Source organism: Pleuronectes platessa, chromosome 18 (assembly GCF_947347685.1).
Source record: "Pleuronectes platessa chromosome 18, fPlePla1.1, whole genome shotgun sequence".
Taxonomy (NCBI): domain Eukaryota; kingdom Metazoa; phylum Chordata; class Actinopteri; order Pleuronectiformes; family Pleuronectidae; genus Pleuronectes; species Pleuronectes platessa.
Genome location: NC_070643.1, coordinates 8,489,937 through 8,514,155, shown reverse-complemented (window position 1 = coordinate 8,514,155; position 24,219 = coordinate 8,489,937). Strand labels below are relative to the sequence as shown.

General features: G+C 45.6%; 1 protein-coding gene and 1 long non-coding RNA gene across 2 annotated transcripts; both read right to left on the bottom strand.

Annotated features, from left to right (window-relative positions):
- Nucleotides 1-3,704: 3,704 nt before the first annotated feature.
- LOC128462007 (coagulation factor XI) lies at nucleotides 3,705-15,816 on the bottom strand. The gene is made up of 11 exons (XM_053447227.1): nucleotides 15,655-15,816; nucleotides 15,360-15,516; nucleotides 14,923-15,032; nucleotides 9,711-9,867; nucleotides 9,279-9,388; nucleotides 5,841-6,006; nucleotides 5,450-5,568; nucleotides 5,235-5,367; nucleotides 4,957-5,063; nucleotides 4,517-4,676; nucleotides 3,705-4,058 (listed from the first exon to the last, which is right to left on the bottom strand). Exons 1-11 carry the CDS (start codon nucleotides 15,713-15,715, stop codon nucleotides 3,956-3,958), a joined length of 1,383 nt encoding a protein of 460 aa, XP_053303202.1. The 5' UTR covers nucleotides 15,716-15,816; the 3' UTR covers nucleotides 3,705-3,955.
- Nucleotides 15,817-18,971: 3,155 nt separating this feature from the next.
- Nucleotides 18,972-23,971, bottom strand: LOC128462040 (uncharacterized). The gene is made up of 4 exons (XR_008342320.1): nucleotides 23,932-23,971; nucleotides 19,429-19,489; nucleotides 19,195-19,287; nucleotides 18,972-19,043 (listed from the first exon to the last, which is right to left on the bottom strand). It is a non-coding gene; the product is annotated as an uncharacterized LOC128462040 (long non-coding RNA).
- Between the last annotated feature and the right edge of the window lie 248 nt (nucleotides 23,972-24,219).

Genomic DNA, 24,219 nt, shown 5'->3' with positions numbered 1-24,219 from the left:
GTATGACTGTGCCATTGAGCTTCTGCCTGGGGCCCCTCACCCCAGCAGCCGACTGTACAACCTCAATCGTCCAGAGCAGCTGGCCATGGAGAAATACATTTAGGAGTCTCTGACGGCTGGGATCATCCGTCCATTATCCTCTCCAGTGGGTGCTGGATTTTTCTTCGTCGGAAAGAAGGACGGCACCTTAAGACCGTGTATCGACAATAGAGGGCTCAACAACATCACTGTAAAAAACAAGTATCCTCTGCCTCTCATCGACTCTGCCTTTGTCCCTCTTCAAGGAGCTTCCATTTTCACCACCCTGGACCTACGCAACGCCTACCATCTGGTGCGCATCAGGAAGGGTGATGAATGGAAGACGGCTTTCAACACACCGTTTTTTTGAATACCGCGTTATGCCTTTCGGCCTCTCCAATGCCCCAGCAGTATTTCAGGCCCTAGTGAATGATGTGCTCCGGGACATGCTAGGTCGTTTTGTTTTTGTATATCTAGATGATATTCTTATCTACTCCCGCTCTCTTCAGGAACATCAGGATCATGTTCGCACAGTAGTGCAGCGACTTCTGGAGAACAAACTATTCGTCAAGACCGAGAAATGTAAGTTTCATGCCACCACTACTTCCTTTCTCGGTTTTGTCATCTCTCAGGGGGAGCTCCGGATGGATCCTGCCAAGGTCTCTGCTGTCGCGGACTGGCCCACTCCCACCAATCGCAAACAGCTGCAGCGTTTCAATGGCTTCGCAAACTTCTACAGGAGGTTTGTGAGGAACTTCAGCACTATAACAGCTCCCCTGACAGCACTCACCTCCTCCTCAGTCCCATTCCACTGGACTGCTAAGGCCGAGGCGGCCTTCTCCGACCTCAAGCGCCTGTTTGTCTCCTCACCGCTCCTTATCTACCCTGACCGGTCACAACAGTTCGTTGTGGAGGTGGATGCGTCGGAGACTGGGGTAGGTGGCATACTCTCTCAACGCTCGCCCGAATAATAACAAGATGCATCCTTGTGCTTTCTTCTCCCATAAGCTGGATCCCCCGGAGAGGAATTATGATGTCGGCAATCGGGAGCTACTTGCTGTGGTGTTGGCGTTGGAGGAGTGGCGACACTGGCTCGAGGGTGCGGAGCACCCCTTCATTTTGTGGACCGACCATAGGAACCTGTCCTATATTCAGACTGCCAAGCGTCTGAACTCTCGCCAGGCAAGGTGGGCCCTGTTCTTGGGAAGGTTCAATTTCACCCTGACTTTCCGCCCAGGTTCCAGGAACGTGAAGCCGGATGCTCTGTCTCGCCAGTTCACGGTGGAGGAGGGTCCCACTGAACCAGAGACCATCGTTCCTCCTTCCTGCATTGTTGCTGTCCTTACCTGGGAGATCGAAGCCACGGTCCATCGGGCTCAGACCACCCAGCCCGATCCAGGTACTGGTCCTCCTAACTGCCTCTTTGTCCCAGACTCTGTCCGCTCTCAGGTCCTGCAATGGGCACACTCCTCCCGCCTTACCTGTCATCCAGGGATCCACCGTACCATCTCGTTTCTCAAGCGACGCTTCTGGTGGCCGACCATGGACAAAGATACTCGCTTGTTTGTCGCAGCCTGCCCCGTCTGTTCACGGAATAAGACCTCCACCAAGCGCAGCTCTGGTTAGCTCCGCCCTCTGCCGATACCTGGTAGTCCGTGGTCCCATATTGCCCTGGACTTTGTGACCGGTCTTCCCCCCTCTGGAGGCAATACTGTGGTCCTCACGGTAATCGACCGTTTTTCCAAGGCTGCTCACTTCATTGCCCTGCCCAAACTACCCTCTGCTCAGGAGACTGCTGACCTATTGGTGCAGAATGTCTTCCGCATCCATGGTCTACCTTCTGACATCGTCTCCGACAGAGGGCCACAATTTACGTCCCAGGTGTGGAGGGCTTTCTGCACGGCCCTGGGAGCGACCACTAGCCTGACTTCTGGATATCACCCCCAATCCAACGGCCAGACCGAGCGGGCCAATCAGGAGATGGAGGCGGCACTCCGCTGCATCTCCGCTGCTGAGCCGTCATCCTGGAGTGCTCGGCTGCCATGGGTGGAGTACGCCCACAATACACTCCCTAACGCCTCCTCCGGTATGTCTCCCTTCCTCTGTTCCCTGGGATATGAACCTCCTCTGTTTCCCGATCAGGAGGCCGAGCTCACCGTCCCTTCAGTCCAGGACAATATGCGTCGCTGTCGTAGCACTTGGAGGCGCGCTCGTGCTGCCCTGCTCCATGCCACCTCCAGGACTGAGGTCCAGGCCAACCGCCGCCGTACCCCGGCACCCGCTTATGCTCCGGGGCACAAAGTATGGCTCCTCTCCAGGGATCTTCCGCTCCAAGTTGACTCTAGGAAGCTTGCCCCCCGGTATGTTGGTCCATTTGAGGTCGAGGCTGTTGTGAACCCCTGTGCTGTCCGGCTGAAGCTCCCTGCCTCCTTTCGTAGGATTCACCCCACTTTTCATGTGTCCCAGCTAAAACCGGTTCAGTCGAGTCCCCTCCCTCCACCTGATGCTGCCCCCCCTCCCCCCCGGATGGTGGACGGCGGGCCCGTTTACAGAGTGCGGCGCATCCGTGATATGCGGCGCATGGGTCGTGGCTTCCGCTACTTGGTGAAATGGGAGGGTCATGGTCCGGAGGAACGCTGTTGGGTGCCCAGGCGGGACATCTTTGACAACTCCCTCATCACCGACTTGCGTCGGGATCACCCCGACCGGTTTCTAGGGGCGCCAGGTGGCGCCCGTAGAGGGGGGGGTACTGTCATGGCCCCTGCCTCACCTGCCTTCTAGTTTCTCTCTCTCTTTCTCCCTTTCTCTCGCTTGTGCAGGTGGCGTCAGTAATTACTGATGAGGGCCTGGTGTGCTGGAGTTGGGGCCTTGATTGACCAGCTGCCTTTATAAGCTCCACTCCTGCTCTCAGTCGGTGCCGGACTATAGACTAAGTTACAGACCAGCAGCTGGACTATTGCCCCGACTCCAGCCCCTGCCTGCCTGCTTGCCTTCCTGCCTGCCTGCCAGCCTGCACCCCTGCCTGCCTGCCTGCCTGCCCTTATTATTGGACTTCCAATAAATCATATTTAACTTTACTTCTGCCTCAGTCTCTGCCTCTGTGTCCGAAGCTTGGCCTTAACAAATACCCCTCCACATAATCACACTCATCACACTCACCTGAGAGGAGAGAGAGAGAGGAAGAGGAGGAGGAGACAACTAAAGCACGTAACACAAGGGCAAAATGCAGGGACACTGAATTATTTGAACTAACAACAGTGGATCCAAAGATCAATCTGATTGCATTTTGTCCTCTTCAACCTCGGAACACAATTTGTAATCTGAATGTCACTGAATAGGTGTCAGAGAGAAGATCATATCCTGCAGACATGCAAATACAGAGATGTGAAACTGAATAATGAAATATATATGTTTTTTAGAAACATAAGAAAAAGGTAAAACTACATTTAAAATTGAACTTTCTTCACTGATGTCTATCAGTTGACTGTCGACAACTTGGGAGCATGATGTACAAAATCTGCATTTCCTATTTTCTTTCAGCTGTTGTTGGGAACCTATAATAGACGTGTCGTGTTGCAGAGACACATTTTAATATCATTCTCATCTCACTGATACTTTATCTCTCTGCAATAAGAAGTGGAGCACTGTGAATACTGACTCTCAAATAAATGAAGCAGGATGAAAACTTATTTGGTTGAAAGTTTTATTTTTCAGGATACAACACAAAAACAATCATCTGTATTTTAAATGACAAACAACTGATCATGTGAAGACCAACCAACAGTCCAGAGAGAGGCATGAAGTGTGGCTGTGAAGATAGATAGATAGATAGATGGATACTTTATTAATCCCGTGGGAAATTTAGGACGTTCCAGCCTGAATGAGGATAAGGAAAGTGTGTGTGTGTGTGTGTGTGTGTGTGTGTGTGTGTGTGTGTCTACACCCAGTTTTTCAGGGAGAATCCGGACACAATATTATTCAATTTAATCACTTTAGGAGGAGCAGGTGCTGTGATGACACGCTTGAGATAACAGCGGCGCCTGGAACACAAAATAAAAAAACAAGATTAAACACCATGTTGACAACACCAGATAGTTGATATGATGGGAAGTTAACAAGTCCACTGAGGAGCAGGGCCAAACCTCAACCACACCTGCAATCACTTGTCAGGACTAAATTTACTTGATCAACCAATCATGCTCTGTTTATCTTTCCTTCCCTTCATCATCCTTACACACATCCCTTCATCTTCCTTCCCTCATCCCTTCATCCTCTCTTACCTTCCTTACTCATCTCCTATCTTCACCTCAACCTCTTCCCTCAATGTCCAATCATTATTTCCTAAACATTCAATTTACCAATTTCCATTCAAACCTTTCAATCACATATTGTTAGGGCCTGGTCCTTTCTAGTGAAGATCAAGTTAAATGTTACATGATTTTTCTGTGTGAACTGAATTCCTGGTTCGTGATTTTGTTGACATGAATGACCACTGTACCTGAAATCAGGGTTGGGGTAGGATTCATGGAAGTAGGTGTAGAACTGGCAAAGCGGATCTGTAGTACAGGTCCTCTGACACTTGTCTGGATCATCCATCAACTCAGAGCGAAGGTCAGAACCTTGGAAATTAACTCCTTCATGAGACACTTGAAGCCAACCTGTCAGCAGAGAGGGACAGGGTCAGACTCCCCCTGCTGGCCGAGGCAAAAACACACTACTCTAACAAGTATTACAAAATAACCAGACGTAAGTGTCACCTATTTACACATGTTGCAAAACGTCAGAGATTCAGTTCATCATTGATATTTTTGGGATTCATGATGGATGAATAATACATTTCTACATAAACGTGCGTATAACACAGGTCAGAGAGTGTGTGTGGTTTGTGATGGTCAACAAACAGTGTGTCCAGTCTAAGTGTTGGTTCGTGATACATACTGTTATCCATCTGGCAGAAGTGCACCGGTATCCCAGATGTGGTTACCGCGTTGGTGCTGGTCACCATTACAGATGGATTTCCCTTCAAGTAACATTGGAAGTCACCCCTGCATACAAAATATATTTTGATATTGTCCCAGGAACAACAAATAATGATATATATATATATATGTATATATACACAATATATACAGTTACTTCACACTTTCTAATGTAGAATGTATTTCTGTTTGCCACATGAGAAGTTAAGGTTTATTTAAGTTAATGATTCACACTACCTGTTATAAGAGAAATATGTACAACTTGGTTTATCAGTGCACAGAGCCTGACAGTGTTCAGCAGAGGCGGCAGGCAGATTGTCAATGTCGTGTCCTCGGATGTCAGTGTTTAAGAAAATCTTTCCCTGGCAAACTGTAAAACACACAAGTAATATAATAAGAAAACATATTGTAAAAGACCTCCCGCAGGATGTTGTGCTTACACTTGTGCATACCTGTTCCAAAGTATTGAGTCATTTGCAGTTTGTGGGAGAATCCAGATACTGCTCCAACCTCTTTCTTTATAACAGGAGACCTCGGAACTGACCAGCTGTGTTTAAGGAAACATCTGTATCTGGGAAAGAATAAAGAAACAACAGGATCATTTAATGTTTGAACTGGCGATGTTCTGACGCCAGAGATCCTCCCTTCTCATTGGATGGATTCACTAAATTCACTCATCACAAGGAAAACTACTCAGCCTGTGAAGTCGCACAATGGCCGTTGCTCTAACCCTAACCACTGAGGTTATCTCAACCACTGACATAAACTCTGCCTTCAGATCAGGCACCTGTTTAAAAGGAGGAACATTTAAATTGAATGCAACATTACATTACCAAGTTATACCTTGTGTTCTCTGGTGTGTAGACGCCATTCATAAAAGCAAAGAACCGACAGTGAGGGTCCTGTGTGCAGACCTTCTGACACTCTTCAACACTGGAGGTGAAAAACGATTTGTAGTCTGCCCCCGGGAAGTCCACATTCTGGTACAGCTGAGACTGACAAGGTTGTTCTACCCAGGTGAGAAGACAAAGAGAGTCAAGGAGCACATGCCTATACATTGTGGCAAGACAAGGAAAGGCAGAGACGCAGGTACTGTTTACTGTGGTTTATTCAGTAGCAAGGAAGAACTGGCACATGTTCCCCATACGGGAAGTATATATAGCTACAGCCTCTAACATTACCCATCAACCCACTGGGTGAGAGGACACACCCCTGAGTGCACGCCACACAGCCCCCCCCCGAACACCCAGAGGGGAAAAAAAAAATGGGACAAAAGTCAGTACCTCTCAGGGGGTTTAACGAGGCGACCATAACGGCTACGCCGACCCCCGTCCGCAAACGCAGGGGCGGAACAGGCAGAAGGGACATAATTTACAACATGCACAGGATCAGGAGGCACAACTGGAGAAAACAACACAGGGGTCTTAGAAGGGGGGCGACCACGACGGGGAACCCGGGCCGGTAGCACCTCTTCGCCGGCCAACAGATGAGCTGGCTTAAGCCTGTCTAACGAAACGCGCTCCCTGCGCCCGCCCATGTCCAGAATGAAACTTTTAGAACCCGCCTCTAACACTCTAAACGGGCCGTCATACGGGGGCTGGAGGGGAAACCGGTGAGCATCGTGACGCACGAAAACAAACCGAGTGGTCGCGAGATCCGTTGGCACGAAAGACCGAGGAGAAAAATGATGCACGGGCACCGGTGCACAAGCGGCCTGTGACACAGGACGCGCAACAGGAACCGGAAAGGGGGCCGAGCTCTGAGGCAGAAACTCCCCTGGGACGCGGAGCGGCTGACCGAGCACCAACTCTGCAGGCGAGGCATCCAGGTCAGCCTTAGGAGCCGAGCGCAACCCGAGCATCACCCACGGCAACCGATCCAACCAGTTCGCGTCTGAGAGCGCAGCCCGCAATGATGCCTTAAGCGACCAGTGAAAACGTTCACACAAACCGTTAGCCTGGGGGTGGTAGGCTGTGGTACGGTGAACCTGTGTGCCCAAAGACTTTGCTAACGCCGACCAGAGATCCGAAATGAACTGCGGGCCTCTGTCAGAGGTGATATCAGACGGTGCACCAAAACGTGAGACCCAAGCTGAAAGAAAAGCGCGTGCCACGACCGCAGATGTCGTGGAAGACAGAGGAACCGCCTCTGGCCACCTAGTGGTCCGATCTACCATGGTAAGGAGATGTGTAAAACCCTGGGAAGGGGGAAGAGGCCCCACAAGGTCGATATGCACATGATCAAAACGCTTGGCCGGAATCAAAAATGGCTCGAGGGGCGCCCTAGTGTGCTGGTGAACTTTTGCGCGCTGACACGCCACACATGTGGCCGCCCACTCTTTGACCTCTTTGCGAAGGCCAGGCCACACAAACTTCGAAGACACCAACTTCACCGACGCCCGGACACCCGGATGAGAAAGAGAGTGCACCATATCAAAGACCCGACGGCGCCAAGCAACCGGCACCACCGGGCGGGGGCGGCCCGTGGAGACGTCGCAAAGGAGGGCAGGCCCACCATTTTGCACCACTGCCTCCTCCAGCTCCAGACCGGTACTCGCAGCTCTCAGTGCAACGATACCCGGGTCCCCAGGTTGATCGGCAGCCAGTGCTGAAAAATCAACACCAAGATGCACAGGGCACACCAGCACCCACGACAGACAGTCTGCCACCGGGTTCGCTTTACCCGCCACATGTTGGATGTCCGTTGTGAATTCGGAGATCGCCGCTAGATGGCGCTGCTGGCGAGCAGACCATGGCTCTGTCACCTTCGCCATAGCAAACGTCAATGGTTTGTGGTCAACATAGGCTATGAAAGGGCGGCCTTCCAGCAGGAAACGGAAATGACGCGTAGCCAGGTACAACGCTAACAGTTCCCGGTCAAACACGCTTTATTTTTGCTCACTGTCTCGCAAACCGCGGCTAAAAAATGCAAGGGGCTGCCACGCACCCGGAACACGCTGTTCAACAACTGCACCGACAGCCACATCCAAAGCATCGGTCGTGAGGGCGATGGGCGCCCGAGACGCGGGGTGCGCCAGAAGCGCCGCGTTAGCCAGGGCAGCCTTAGCCCCTTCAAAAGCCTGGATCCTCACAGGGGTCCAGTCAACCTGGTCCTTGGCTTTCTTAAGCTTCAAAGCACCATACAATGGTTGCAGGAGTTGGGCCGCACGAGGCAAGAAACGATTGTAAAAGTTTACCATGCCCAAAAACTCCTGTAGCGACCTGACCGAGACCGGACGGGGAAAATCCGCAACTGCATGCACCTTCGAGGGCAAAGGAACCGCACCCTGCGACGAAATGCGATGGCCCAAAAAGTCTATGACAGACAGTCCAAACTGGCACTTGGCTGTGTATACAATGAGACCATGTCCATCAAGGCGCTGGAAAACCTGCCTAAGGTGCGACAAATGCTCATCAACCGACGGGCTGGCCACCAAGATGTTGTTCAAATAGACGAAAACAAACGCGAGGTCACGTAACACCGAGTCCATCAAGCGCTGAAACGTCTGCGCTGCGCCTTTAAGGCCGAACGGCATTCGCAGGAACTCGAAAAGCCCAAACGGTGTAATGACTGCAGTCTTGGGCACGTCCTCTGCCCGCACAGGCACCTGATGATAACCTCGCACCAAATCGATTTTAGAAAAAATTGTCATGCCCGCCAGACGAATCGAAAAATCCTGAACATGCGGAATGGGATAACGGTCATGGGCCGTAATGTTATTTAAACGGCGGAAGTCACCGCACGGCCGCCAAGACCCGTCCGCCTTGGGCACCATGTGGAGCGGCGAAGCCCACGGGCTGTTGGACCGCCTAACGATCCCCAAACGCTCCATGGTAGCAAACTCCTCCTTCGCGGTGGCTAACTTCACGGTGTCGAGGCGACGCGAACGTGCGAAAACGGGCGTACCCGCAGTGGGAATGAAATGAAGCTGCGGCGCCATGGTCGTTGTGGAGACACGGTCCACGGGCGCCGGGGAAGAAAATACGTCTTCCCCCGATGAGGAAGGGACACTATCCTCCTCTACCTCGAACATGTCCAAAAAACGGGGTCACCAATGTGGCAAGACAAGGAAAGGCAGAGACGCAGGTACTGTTTACTGTGGTTTATTCAGTAGCAAGGAAGAACTGGCACATGTTTCCCATACGGGAAGTATATATAGCTACAGCCTCTAACATTACCCATCAACCCACTGGGTGAGAGGACACACCCCTGAGTGCACGCCACAACATCACAAATATATAAACTGTTTTTTAGAATGACGTAAAATGTTTGTGAGCTTACCCAGCTTTGAGGGGCAGTTTTTGAGAGAAAAGCCCGAAGTGATACCCTGTACTGGAGTCCGGACGTTGGGCTTTAGAGAGGGAGTGGACTTGAGGTAGCAGAAGAAGTTCCTGCAGAGAGAGGCATTTATCTATTATCTATAACGTTGAGGGTTGGATGGGGTTAGCTGATGCCAGCATCACATTCACACCTTTGGCAGTTTAATCTAACCCCAATCTGTATGTTTTTAGGACTGTGGGAGGAAGCCAGAGTACCAAGAGAAATACTGACAGGAGAGGGGCACTTCATGGGTCAATCAGATTTCAGCTGGGGTCAGTGCCCCCCTGGCTGCACCCCTTGATCTGACCCTGCTTTGGCTGTATTCATCATTAAAACATTACAGGGCCTCAATGGATTGTATCATGAGTTATGTGATGCGTCAGTGTTAGATACCTGTTATCTCTGGTCCAGTCATGTCGAAGAAAGCTAAAGAAGAGACAGGAGGGGTGCTCGGTGCACAGCTGCTGACAGTGCCTTGCATCCGGAGAATAGAGAATGTTTATATCTGTTCCCGGGAAATCCACATTCTCGATTAACTCTTGAGCGCACTCTGAAGAAATGGGAAAAATAAACATTGCCTACCACAGTCAAGGATTTGATAGACGAGCTTGGACTTGATTACACCTGCAGTCTCCAATACAAAGACCCTGACTTTAATTACGAACTATGCAATCTGACATATTGCGGATATCCCTAATGTGTCGCATTATACCCCCCGATTAGGCTACATTGTTAAATGTTACTGATGTTTATTTAATTACAGAGATTTCTTTATGGTCTTATGTTTGTCTTCTTAAGTACTCTGATGATGATGATTCCAACCAACACATCGACATTGGGATCCTTCTTGTTCAGTAGGAAGGTGCAATGCTTTCATCTTCCCTGCATCTCAATCCAGCATCTTTGAAGATAATCCTTGAGGGAAAAGTGGTGATGGGGAACATTGAAGACAGGGCTGTTTTCTTCTATCTGGACTCGTATACGCACTTTACCTCAACTACCCCAATGTACAGTCCCTGACAAAAGTCTTGTCACTTATCCATTTTGTAGAAACAACAGCTTATAACCTGACTTTTAATAATCCATTGGTTTTAGAAATGGCTCATATGAAAGCTAAAAACCCTCCCAAATTATGTTTAATATACTAAAATAAATTAGCTTCTGTCGTAAATTCAGCTACTGGAACTTTCTAACATGGTCACATACCATGAAGGTATGCTACGATTCTGAGTTACTTGTTTCTGACGTTTTCAGGCTTTGTAAGTGCTATTCCATGTGTTGGGGATATTTGTCCCCCTCCTTGGAATGATCTTTGACCTATGGTATAGTATCTAACCTGCTAAGGGAGGAGCAAAGATCTAGCGGGAGACTTCAACTTGAAGTTACTAAAAACATGTCCAAATTTGGACATAGACCCTATGTGCTACGTCATTTTATCTATAGTTCTGTGGTAAACAACTCCTCTTTAAAAGGGCTTGCCTGGCGGAGGCGAGCCAGATTTTCACTATCTGGCCTTTGTGATTTCTCCGGGCATACCATGGAGCCCGTCTGACCTGTGAAACTTCTGTTATGCTGCAAGTTCTGGGTCCGCGTCTCCTCTCTTCAAACACCGACTTCGACAAGACACTGCTGCTTCAAAGATACGACACTTCACTGAAGAAAGATTGATCATTTAATGAACACAGAAAGGTCAGATTTTGGCAAGACAAAAGTTTTGTCGCCTACAGAGAGTAATGTGAAAATTGAGCAAATAATTTACTTAAAATACAAAAATATGTTGCATAACATCAGTGAATTAAGTAGTGGTGCTGTGAGATCCATATTTAATATATTGTATGACTTCCATGAGCTTGAAGGACTGCATCCATGCCGTTCGACAATGATTCTTACAATTTATTGAGGAAGTCATCAGGAATAGCAAAGAAAGCAGTGTTACATGTCTCCCAGAGTTCATCAAGATTCTTTGGTTTCGTCTTCCATGCTTCCTCTTTCATTCTATCCCAGACATGCTCAATGATGTTCATGTCTGGTGACTGGGCTGGCCAGTCTTGGAGCACCTTGATCTTCTTCGCCTTGAGGAACTTTGATGTAGAGATGGAAGTATGCGATAGGGCACCATCCTGCTGCAAAATTTGACCCCTTTTATGGTTGGGAATGTATAAGGTAGCTAATACTTCTTGATATTTTAGGCTATTGACAATGCCTTCCACCCCGCACACCCCAATACTGGATGTAACCCCAGACCATGATTTTTCCGCCACCAAACCTAACTGTTTTCTGGGTGAATCTCTGATCCATGCGGGCTCCAGTAGGTATCCTGCAATATTTGCGGCAGCTGTGATGTAATTCAACCGAAGATTCATCTGAGAAATCCACCTTCTACAACTTTTCCAGCGTCCATCCTTTTAGCAGGCTGTGGGCCTTGGGAAATGCCACACGTTTTTTTAATTGCCTTTTGTTTAGAGCTGGTTTCTGGCCACTGATTCAACCACGGAGGCCATTTCGAGACAGAATTCTACAAACTGTCCTGGTTGACACAGGGACTTGAGGTGACCAGGCCTGGTGGAGCTCTGCTGCAGTGGAAAAGGGGCTGGCCTTGGATTTTCGAGCCAACAAACGGTCCTCCCGAGCAGTTGTCTTGTGGGGTCTGCCGGACCTGGGCTTGTCAAAAACATCTCCAGTCTCTTCAAATCTTTTTCTTATTCTTTGTACTCGACACTGAGACACATTGAAGGTGTCGGCCACCTCAGCAGTGGATCTGGTCTTCAGCCTCTGATAATCAATGCTTTGGTCTTAGGGTGAATCTTAGGCATGTTGTCAGGGTCAAGTTGCAGTTGATGTGAAGGTCTGGTGTGCTGGGGTTCTTTTTATACACACCCACTAATTGATTGATCAATTATTGATCACAGGTGGGGCTGTAATCTAGGTTTGGTTGCATCATATGACAAGGCGACAAGACTTTTGTCTTGGCATAAACTGACTCAGTGGGCTTTACCAAGCTGTGAATGTTAGAATGCTTTTCAGCAGTTTAGTTTGGCACCAAAACATTTTTTCAAAAGCTGTTGGGATTGAAATTAGCCATTTCTTGTAAAAAAAAGATTGATTACAAATATATTTGAGGGGCACTTAAGTTCAACTTGTACCCAAGCGACAAGACTTTTGTCAGGGATTGTATGTGTATGCTCAGGACTGAATATTGTGTTCACCTGATTGGAAGATTGACACGGTTTATCTGTCCTTCTCCAATCAGTTTAAGTTTTAGAGGCTTGTAGCCAGTTTATATGTCCAGTTGTTTATACATACATCAGATATTGTTAAATGCTGTGTGTTATGATCCTTCTCCAAACAAATTTTTATTTAGTTTATTCGAGCTATTTGAGAACGATTGTCATGGGTGGTTTATTTGCCTTAGTTTATAACAGTAGGGGAGAGTGGGGTAATGTGGGAAATTTTTTACATTTGCTCCCCTCTAGGCGAGCTAAAATGATATATCAGTCAAATTTACACATTTCCCATTAATTCAGGATGTTTTCTAGCAATGGAAATGATCAGAATGTCTTCAGGACAAAGGGCAGTGAAAATATGATTGTTTTTAAAATAGTGGTCTTGTGTCCCGCTTTAGCCCGGCTACGGGGTAAAGTGGTCCACTTACTTTTTCCACTTTAAAACTACCATAACAACACAGCTATAATCCCGACAGCTAGATTGACAATAACTAATATCAGACTAGTAACAGAATCATGGGGATTGGTCAATTAAGCACATTTATGATTATTATGATTCAAGTGATCTCTTGCACACCCTAGCTTACCGGCACATTGTTTCTCTGTCCAATTGGCAGGGACAGGGACATTGTTTTTCTCTGCGTATTCAAATGCCAGTTCACGGCACTTAACTGGAGCAAGGCCATGGAACTGGTCAGCTAGTTTTTTTCAAGTGTTTGGCAAGCTCCTCCTCCATCTCATCTGTGAATATTCTCTTTACCTCAGCTACTGCACCCCAGGCTACTGATTTTACTTTCCCTTTCTCTTTTTTCTTTATGAAGCTTTTCTTAAGGACTTCTTTCCTTGCATGACCTCAGCAGCTACACTCTCCATCTCTGCGAGGGGTGTTTGGCCCCAGGTTGTCTTCCTGGTTTATAGTTTCTTGGCATGATGGCTTTTCTACAATGTTTATGACATTACAAATAAAACGTATATAATGTAATATAACACTAAAATATGTTTAAGACTAAATTTAGCTTGTGCTTCATGGTGGGGTAAAGTGAGACACTGTCCCACTTTACCCCACAGCATTTGTCTCACTTTACCCCACAGCCACCGGTTTAGAAAAAACAACATCTCTTAGCAATTCAGGCTAATCTTCAGCTAGCATCAATCACATGGTTTTATATGTTGGAAGTTCACCAACATGTATGATATAAGTTTTTCGACCTGATTCAATTTGTTTTGACACAACAGTTGATTAAGTTCAAAGCAATAAAATGTACTTTTACATGCAAAAAAACAATTTTTTGTGAAAAAACAAACTTTCCACAGTACCAGCACCAACTTCTCCTTCATGGCAAGGGGGGAATGGGAGGGGCTTGAAAACATAATGGTCACATGACCACAAATGAGTTCCGTTGCCTAGATACAGGGGGTGTCTCACATAACCCGATGTCCCACATTACCCCGCTCTCCCCTACAACTAGCAACAGATGAAGAGGCAGATTACATTTTATTTTTGGTTGTTCTAAAAGGTGGACAAAAGTAAAAAATGTCAACATTGACTCAGTTTGTATTACTTTGTATTATGTAAAAACTGATATAACAAACAAAAAAAATTGAGGGGGGAAAGGAATGTTCAGCCACTTGTAATGTACAGTGCAAGATATAGAGGTCTATGTTTGACAGCATTTTTTACTCAGTTGATTTTATACAATCTCTAAAACAGTATTAAATTGTTGTTTCCAGTTTAAATTCACTGATGTATGGATCATAATGTTAACAAGGATATAGCAGCTATTGTTATAAAGTACGTCTGTGTTCCTTCACCAAAAAAAGTGTTACAGGCAGGTTTTTTGTATATGTTTATACTTGTCTTACAAGTATTACTGTTATAAAACATTTGAAATGATTTTCCAAGAATAAAATACATTGGAGCATGTATATGTATTGTTTAATGTCTTACTTTTCATTTAATTTTGTTTAAAAAATGCATTTTGCAAATTCAAAATATGATTACATTAAACTTAAAGACATTGCTTACATTAACAAATTATTTTTAATAGTGGTAAATCATTTTCTAGTTGTTATTCCTTAAACATGTTAGTTTGTTCAATTTAAAATGATAATTTCAATTCACTTAGAATTAATTTATGTTAACTAATGATTTTGAGTTCAGATTACTATTGTAAACTCAATTACGTGGACTATATCAATTAAGGTTTTTATGTTAATACAACTTAACTTGTTGAATTTTTACTTTTTGTAAAGACTTAAATGGTTTAAGGCAACTGGTTTCCTCGAATTTTTCAAGTAAAGTCAACTTAATCGGGTTAAGAGTGAACATCACAAATATACAAACTGTTTTTAAGAATGATGTCAAATGTTTGTGAGCTTACCTAGCTTTGAGGGGCAGTTTTTGAGAGAAAAGCCCGAAGTGATACCCTGTACTGGAGTCCGGACGTTGGGCTCTCGAGAGGGAGTGGACTTGAGGTAGCAGAAGAAGTTCCTACAGAGAGAAGCATGCATCCATTATCTATAACGTTGAGGGTTGGATGGGGTTATTTGGAGCTGATGCCAGCATCACATTCACCTTTGGCAGTTTAATCTAACACCAATCTGTATGTTTTTAGGACTGTAGGTAAAAAGCCAGAGTACCAAGAGAATTACTGACAGGAGAGGGGCACTTCAGGGGTCGATCAGATTTCAGTTGGGGTCAGTGCCCCCCTGGCTGCACCCCTTGATCTGACCCTGCTTTGGCTGTATTCATCATTAAAACATTACAAGGACTCAATGGATTGTATCATGAGTTATGTGATGCGTCAGTGTTAGATACCTGTTATCTCTGGTATAGTCATGTCGAAGAAAGCTAAAGAAGAGACAGGATGGGTGCTCAGTGCACAGCTGCTGACAGTGCCTTGCATCCAGAGAGTGGAGAACTGTTATATCTGATCCCGGGAAATCCACATTCTCGATCAACTCCGGAGCGCATTCTGAACAAATGGGAAAGACAAACATAAACACTATTAAATGTACATATAAACACAGATTTGACTACTTATGATATGTGGTAAAAATAAAAAGGGTATTCAAACTGTGGCCACAGTCCCGTCAATTAGTGTATGTGTTACCTTGACTGAAGCAGAGGCTGCAGATAGAGAGCAGACCCAGTAAAATCAAACACGTTCCCATCTTCTTGATTTCGCCACAGAGGAAAATAAGATCACTGAAAAGCAACTGCAGTAGAAGGAAGCGTCTCTGCAACTGCAGGCCAAGGGGGCAGTTGCAACATTTATACATCCGATCTATTTGTACACCAAGTGTTGACACAGTCATTTGTTGGTTCACAATGATACACCCCCCTTAGTGTGTAATAAGTGAAAATAAAAAAACTCTTGCAAAATATTGTTTCATATACCTTTGTTATTGTAATGTCCTATGTACAGGGAACGCATAATTTACCACAAGCTCTTCTGACATGGATTTACATTAAAAAAACTCGGTGTAAAATCAGAATTAACCCTCGTGTTGTCCTTGCTTCCACCGGCATATTAGGTCAAACACGTAGGGCAATAGACACGTGAGCAGCCCTTGCAGATGTATTTGTTACACCGGCAGCACACGGTGCAAGTTTTACAGTCTTTTTCCCTGGGGCATGTCTGACACCTCTTCCTCTTACTCGCCTTGAGTGGGGCTGCTGCTAAGGCCGTGGAAGAGGCCGGATGCTCGGATCGAGCGTCTATGTGGACTATAGCTCTCTGTCCGGCTGCAACTTTTACGGCGTTCACGACCGCGGCGGATTCTTCTGTGTGGGGGATACGCTCCCTTCCTTCGATGAACGGAGTCACGAGAGCCTTTCCCAGCTGCACTAGGAACACCCTCCGCTTGTTCAGGATGCCCAGCATCCAGTCTGGGTTGATCGCTCTCCATATCACAAAGGCGTTGTAGGAAAAGACGTCGATAATGTTGTGAAAGACAACCAGGGGCCAGCGCGTGGTCATCCTCCCGCAGCTGTATGCTCCGATCACCTTGTCTAGGTTGTCAACGCCACCTTTGCTGCGGTTGTAGTCCAGGACGATGACCGGTTTCCCGTCCCGGCGGTCGCTGACTTTGGCCTTGGTGTTCAGCATCTCAAGAACACCATGTTCCTGTTTTTCTTTGGGATGTAAGACACCAGAGTGGCGGTGGGTCGTGAATGCAAACTTGGATGGTAACACCTCTCTTCCCCTGACAGTGATCTTCCTCTCCAGCAGCTGCTGCGCGAGATCGAGGTGAAGTAATTGTCGCATGTGATGTTACGACCTTGTAGTCCCTCCGTTAGATCGAGCACTACCCCAAGTTCTGTTCTGGGCGTCCGCTCACCGGCCTTCATGTGTACAGTTGCATCTTCCAAGCGTAGCTGGATTTTGCATCGCAGGCCAACCACGACTTGATCCCGTATTTCGCCGGCTTGCTGGGCAATTACTGACGGACAGGACACTGGCCTAGGGAGAAGAAGAAGAAGAAGAGAGGAGAGGAGATGCGAGACGAGGAGAGGAGAGGAGGGCAAGGACTAGCAGCCGCTTTCTACATGACATAATAACATAACATAATAATAATAATAATATAATTATGGAGGTGAGAGGGCTAGGAGAGCACCCTCACCTGCACTACACAGGATCAATAAGCGCAGGTGAGAGCTGTTAGCTGATTGGTCCTCAGACTTAAAGGCAGTGTCCTGCTGCCTCATGACGCTGCCCCACGTTGGGCTCCAGTGTGGTAGTGGTGCTTGCCACAGGGCTATCCCGCACACAGCCAGAGACGGAATGTTTGCTTTTTAACATGATTTATTGTACACCACACACGTGAACACACAAACTTAACACAAAGTGATTAGCTTTTCAGCCTAGTCCGGCTTCTCTCAGGTATCTCTAGTCTCTGAGTCTCTGAGGCGCCCTGAGGCAGCAAATACGCTGCCTTTTAAGTGTGAGGACCAATCAAATAATATAAAGACTAACATCTGAACAAAACCAGAGCACCGTATAAGCAGCACTTTACTGACCTCTGATGTCAAAAATTTAAAAGTCTAGGGATGACTTCCAAGAATTTACAAATGACAACAAATTTGCATCAAAATTGCAAACTTGCTATTTGTGATCAGGTTAAATGCCTTTTGTCAAATATACTTATAATAATGTGTGTAATTTATATCCCACAATTGTTTTGTTTAGTATTTTCTATGTATCCAATCAATCGTAGCTATTTATTACTTTGTGCAGAAAGTTTAGAAAAGCATGCACAACCAAACTTGATAAACACAAGATCCTGGGCAGAAGTGATTAAAACCAAAAATCCTGTTAAATTCAAGTTTATGGGAGCATCAACTGTTCTCCTCTTTTAGATTTTACTCTACTAACATTTGGGCAATTTAATCACATGTAGCCATTTATAGTCTTGTTTTTCCTTTGTTTCTAAATTATATATGTTGCTCTTTGGTCCATGAGAAATATTTAGTTGCGCCTCTGATCACAGACCTGTGAATTATATTCCTGTCAGAGACAGATTCAGAGAAGGCTCAGTGTAAACTGATATTGAAATGAATACAAGATGCACCACTGAAAGTCAGTTTTTATAGCTTTTTCTTTACAGGATGAAACATCCGTCTTTTAACTCACGTACAAATGATAATAGAAAATTAACATGCACAAGCACAGTTACAGCAAATTCATGTTTCCTGTCAGCCACAGTAGTGCAGTTCGAGGGATGGTTACATGATACACAAAATGAGCGACCTTCTTAATTTCAATAACTATCATATTTTAATTTCTTCAATCTACACAAAGATCGAAATGTGAAAACAAGTTTCAGATTTTCTTGGGGTGATGTTTTGGACTATGTCTTGGCTGGGTGCAGTGACTTGCTGGTTAAAGTGGTACAAAACGCAAAGTAAAAACACATCTTCTCAATTTCACACTTCAGCTCTTGTACCAAGTTTAAACTTTAATAACTTTTGGGTCAAATAAGTAAACTTTTGCCCCATTTCCACTTTAGATGCAAAGTTAAAATAATCATGTTGTATCTTTAGTTCTTCGTATAGTTAAAACACACACAATAAAAAATAATGGTCTATCTAAAATGTGAAATTATTTATGGTATCAGTTTTAACAATTGTGTGTAGTTATTTATAAAGACCACAATGTAGCAGTATTGTCTAGTTCAACGTTACAGTGAAGAAATTGAAGAGGTATACACATTTTTTTTTAAAGAGATCGGCAGTTACAGATTTTTTTTCTTTTGCTCTAACCCTAACAACTGAGGTTATCTCAACCACTGATATGAACTCTGCCTCCAGATTATCCAGAGGAGAGTTAGCCCATACATCAAATATATAAACAATTTTTTAGAATGATGTAAAATGTTTGTGAGCTTTCCCAGCTTTGAGGGGCAGTTTTTGAGAGAAAGGCCCGAAGTGACACCCTGTAGTGGAGTCTGGACGTTGGGCTTTAGAGAGGGAGTGGACTTGAGGTAGCGGTAGAAGTTCCTGCATAGAGAAGCATGCATCCATTATCTATGACGTTGAAGGTAGGATGGGGTTAGCTGGAGCTGATGCCAGCATCACATTCACACCTATGGACGATTTAATCTAACTCCAATCTGTATGTTTTTAGGACTGTAGGAGGAAGCCAGAGTACCTGACAGGAGAGGGGCACTTCAGGGGTCGATCAGATTTCTGCTGGGGTCTGTTACCTGGAAATCCACAATCTCGATTAACTCTTGAGCGCATTCTGAACAAATGGGAAAAACAAACAAACACAATTAAATGTACACATAAGCAAAGATTAAACCGATTTGACTACATATGATATGCGGTAAAACAAAACAATTAAAACTGTGGCCAAAATCTCGTCAGGTAGTGTATGTGTTACCTGGACTAAAGCAGCGGCTGCAGATAAAGAGAAGACCCAGTAAAATCCAACAGGTTCCCATCTTCTTGTTTTTGCCACAGAAGAAAATAAGATCACTGAAACACAACTGCATACAGGCCGAGGGGAATTTGCAACATTTATACATCCAATCTTTTTGTAGTTTGACAATGATACAGCCCCCTTAATGTGCAATTGTGGAGGTGAGGGGGCTGGGAGAGCACCTTCACCTTCCCCACAGAGGATCAATCATCACAGGTGAGAGCTGTAGATGATTGATCCACACGCTTAAAAAAGGCAGCAACTGAGCTGCCTCATGGACGAGGAATCAGAACACGTGGAGACTCACTGAGAACCTGAGCTGGAAAGCTCAGGAAATTTAAGTTTTCCATTTGAATTTATGTTTTGATTTAATAAAATATGCTCCAAACCAAATGGTTTGCCTCTGGCTGCCGTGGTGACAGCCCCATGGCATGGTCTACTGGAACAGCAATAACCAAGAAAGGCTTGTGAAAATAAAAAAACCTCATACACAATAGTGTATCATATATATCTTCATATTGTAATGTCCTATTTACAGGGAACGCATGATTTACGTCATACGTGGATTTAAATAGAAATATGTGTAATATAAATGTTTAAGTTAATCCCATGAAACATTTTACATAACAAAGCACGTTCCTATGCAGCGACCAGTAACACATTTTGGGGAGCAGGGGCTAAAGTGAGGAAAAAGTAAAATATAGTATCAAATCTCTGACTAGCTTAACAATTTATTTTAATACACTCACATAATTGTTAAATACTCAGTAGTAGAATGAATAGTGATTATGACGAGCCTACAATCAAAATAATGCAGTCTAAGGCAGGACACTGAGGCAAAACGTCAAGAAATACACATTTAGATGGTGTTTTACCCTCTGTCCGTTTGCTAGCAAGACACATGTTAACTTTATTTATTTTGTCTTTAGGCTAATTAGCTGTAAACCTGACTACAGAACAGGAAAGGAAAGGATTACATGGAAGCTAAATTAATTAAGTACACGAAAAAACAATGTTTTGTCTGGAGTGTCCTACCTAAGACTGCATCATTTTGATTGTAGACTCCTCATCTAGTTAGTAATCATTCTACTACTGTTGAGTATTTAAAAATTATGTGAGGGTGAGTGTACTAAAATAAATTGTTAAGCTAGTTACAGATATGATACTATATTTAACTTTTTGTTTTGTAATTTTTTGTTTTTTTATAAATAATTATGAGAAGTTTCCCTTTTTCTCACTTTAGCCCCTGCCCTCAATAATGTCTGTGCAGGTTCCTGCTCCACAGGTTAACAAGTGACTCCACTCATGATGTTTTATAATCATCACACTTAGAACTGATATTTATAAAAAGCTGCTGAAGTCACATTCTGCAACAATGAAGTTAAAACCCCACGTTGCATCTTCACCCTGATGTCCTGACTTCGTGCATCATGTTAAATCTCGTGTTGTGTAGCAGGTTTAAACGTGTCTCATAATCTCTTGAGCGAATCAAACAAACACAAAGTGAATGTCAGTCCTGCAAGTGTCCCGATAACTTGTGATCAGTGATGGTGTTGTTTATTCTTAAAGTGTAAAGTGAGTGCAGATCAGAGTAGGAGTGAGAATGGAGCAGACTCCGACAGAGACTCAGGAGGACCTGACCTTTAATGTGTGTCTGTCCTGGTCCTGAAGCAGTGATGTTGTTATTATTCAATGGTGGGACATCGCTCAAACGGCAAGATTTGATAATGGTCAGTTTCTGTATCAATGCAAAGTTGTCCAAACGCGATGCAGCTAGGAATCAAGCAATGTCCACAGCTCTAGTACTCTAACTCAACCGATATATTTGTTTGACAGAGAGGCAATGCACCAAAAGGAGTGTAATTTTCATTTATTAAAAAAAGCACCCCAAAATAAGGGACAAAGAAAAAAAAGGCAGGGGCTCAAGCCCCCTATGATGTCCATGTGTGCACGTGCCAGCTCACCGACATGATATCATTCTGTTTGATGTTTGTGCATGAAGGCACGTCAGCAAACCAGAACATATGTGACAACATGCAAGTGAGCTAAAACAGCGTCAAGCAAAATTGACCCTTTAATTTCCATAGCTTTCACCTGACAGCTCCACAACAGCTCCACCACAGCTCCCACAGTGTCTGAAAGCTGCTCTTGTGCCATGGATGTATTCTACCAGGGCTTCAACTTCAACCACCGCACTACCCTCTGCCACAGCAGACAACAGGTTGACAAACTGAGGAGAAATAGGCACATCTAACTCCTCTGTATCAGTACAACTGTACAAAATCATTATATGATTACTCAAAGCACAATGCTTAAACATGGTCTGGGTCACAGCCAGTGATGCCGGTAACGCGCTACTTAGTAACGCGTTACTCTAATCTGACCACTTTTTTCAGTAACGAGTAATCTAACGCGTTACTATTTCCAAACCAGTAATCAGATTAAAGTTACTTGTCCAAGTCACCCTGCGTTACTATTTCGGTATTTGTGGTTAGCCCGCTGGGCACGTCCTGCGGCTGGGGGAGCAGTCGCCCCGTCGCCCTCCTCACCACGCCGCCGGAGGCTCGGTGTGCGGCACTCCTCGACGTTTTTTTAGGGGGGGAGGTGCTCGTCCGCGGTGCGGGGGCTTTCCTTCTAGTATGCCGCGGGGCGGTGTCCGTCGGCGCTGCGGAAGGCGGGGACCGGTTGGAGGGGACCGGGTACGACGGTCGGCGACAGCGACTCCGGACGCGTGTCGGGCTCTTCTCGCGGATCACCTCAGCTACAGCGCCCGTTAGGGGAACCCTCCGTTCGCGCGGGGGGGGGGGGGGGGGGGGCCTCCGGCGGTGTCTAATAAAGTTAGTGTTGGCCAAACCGGTTGTCATTTTTATGTTGAGGCGGCGGGGGTGTTGTCGGCAGCTGCTGAATGTAACTAATAAAGTAACTTGTAATCTAACTTAGTTACTTTTAAAATCAAGTAACTTGTAATCTAACTTAGTTACTTTTAAAATCAAGTAACTTGTAAAGTAACTAAGTTACTTTTTCAAAGTAACTATGGCAACACTGGTCACAGCACAAGCCAAAGACACCTGAGGATACTTTTAACCGATCCGTCCAGATGCTCTGTCACCATCGGGACGGCTGAAGCCAAACCCAGCTCTTCGGAGTTGGTTGAGTTAGGATGGTTGTCAGGTTGTGAGGCCATGCAAGGCGTGGAGCAATTTAGATCGAATTCTAAGCGAGGGCAGCATGCTGGGAGCATTGGAGACTTCCCTGCGGTGTAGCCAGCTCAAGGTAAGCAGCGAGTTAACACACGGCAAAAGCAACAGAGGAAGCAGGGGTGACACGGTGCGATCTGGGGAGGTCCAAGGTGGCGAAGTTAGCTAATCCCAGCCGCTATGTCATCGCATCAGCAGATCTGCTGCTGCCTCGGACACCCCCAGATTGCACCATGTCACCGCCGCTTCCCCGGCTACACCGCAGGGAAGTCTCCAATGCTCCAAGTGGGCTGCCCTCGCGTAGTTCTCGATCTAAGTTGCTGCAAGCTAGCGTTAGCTCGCTGCTGCTACCCGTCAGGCCGCATAAACATGCCGATCGTCGAGACAGAGACGTTTAGACACCTCTAAACGTTGACTCAACAGTGTGGAAGGACGCTGATGCTGCGCCAGCTACAGCTCCCACTGCTCCCACTGTGGGGCTAGACTGGGGCGCTGGGGCTGTCGAAGGCAGGCCTCAACCAGCCGGACTCTGGTTCAAAACGATATGGTTGCAAGATTGTATCTTCGTCTCCAGTAGCAATATTTCTACAGAGGCAATGGATAGCCAAAATTCCGGGCACTCTTATCTCGGTGAGGGGGAGAGGGGGCGACAGGGTCGGGAAGCTGGCTCATGAGCTTTTAAAGAATCACGCACTCAACACAGGTCAATCTGTGGAGGAGTGTTTAAGACAGGGTAAAAATGGTGCTGTTTTAAATGATCCTTGTGGTATTTTGACAAAAATATGTAAGAGACATTTCATTAAGACCCCAAGGAACCATATCAACTTGTGGGAAAATGGGCGTAATATGTCCCCTTTAACGGTAAGTTACACCGTCCTCTTGATTGGTCAAGTTTTAGCAGGACAGTCGGCCAATGTTGGTGTAACGTCCTGAGTTAAAGTACTGAGTGTCTCAGCCCCACCCAGCGACAAGAGTGCGATTTCATGATGACATGATACTGAGAGGAAGTACGAAACGCAACGTTTCCATGACATATTTCTTAGAATGGACTGAGTGAAAAAGCCCGGAGTGACTGTTTTCATACTTTGAGGGTCCTTACTGATCCCCTTCAAATATCAAAAAGAAGACTATCAGAGACCCCCCACAACTCACAAGGAAAATGAAACACAAAATAAACACTTCCACGAGTGCTGCTGCCACTCAAATGACAGAGACTCTCCAGCTTTCTTTAAATACCCCTCCACATAATCACACTCATCACACTCACCTGAGAGGAGAGAGAGAGAGGAAGAGGAGGAGGAAACAACTAAAGCACGTAACACAAGGGCAAAATGCAGGGACACTGAATTATTTGAACTAACAACAGTGGATCCAAAGATCAATCTGATTGCATTTTGTCCTCTTCAACCTCGGAACACAATTTGTAATCTGAATGTCACTGAATAGGTGTCAGAGAGAAGATCATATCCTGCAGACATGCAAATACAGAGATGTGAAACTGAACAATGAAATATATATGTTTTTTAGAAACATAAGAAAAAGGTAAAACTACATT

What these genes read in the sequence shown, in the direction of transcription:
- LOC128462007 (XM_053447227.1), bottom strand. Translation starts at nt 15,715, where the DNA reads ATGGGAACGTGTTTGATTTTACTGGGTCTGCTCTCTATCTGCAGCCTC. An exon ending in GACTGGACCAGAGATAACAG is followed by an intron (nt 9,389 to 9,710) that starts GTATCTAACACT and finishes CTCTCTCTGCAG; the next exon opens with GAACTTCTTCTGCTACCTCA. An exon ending in GACTCAATACTTTGGAACAG is followed by an intron (nt 5,368 to 5,449) that starts GTATGCACAAGT and finishes TGTGTTTTACAG; the next exon opens with TTTGCCAGGGAAAGATTTTC.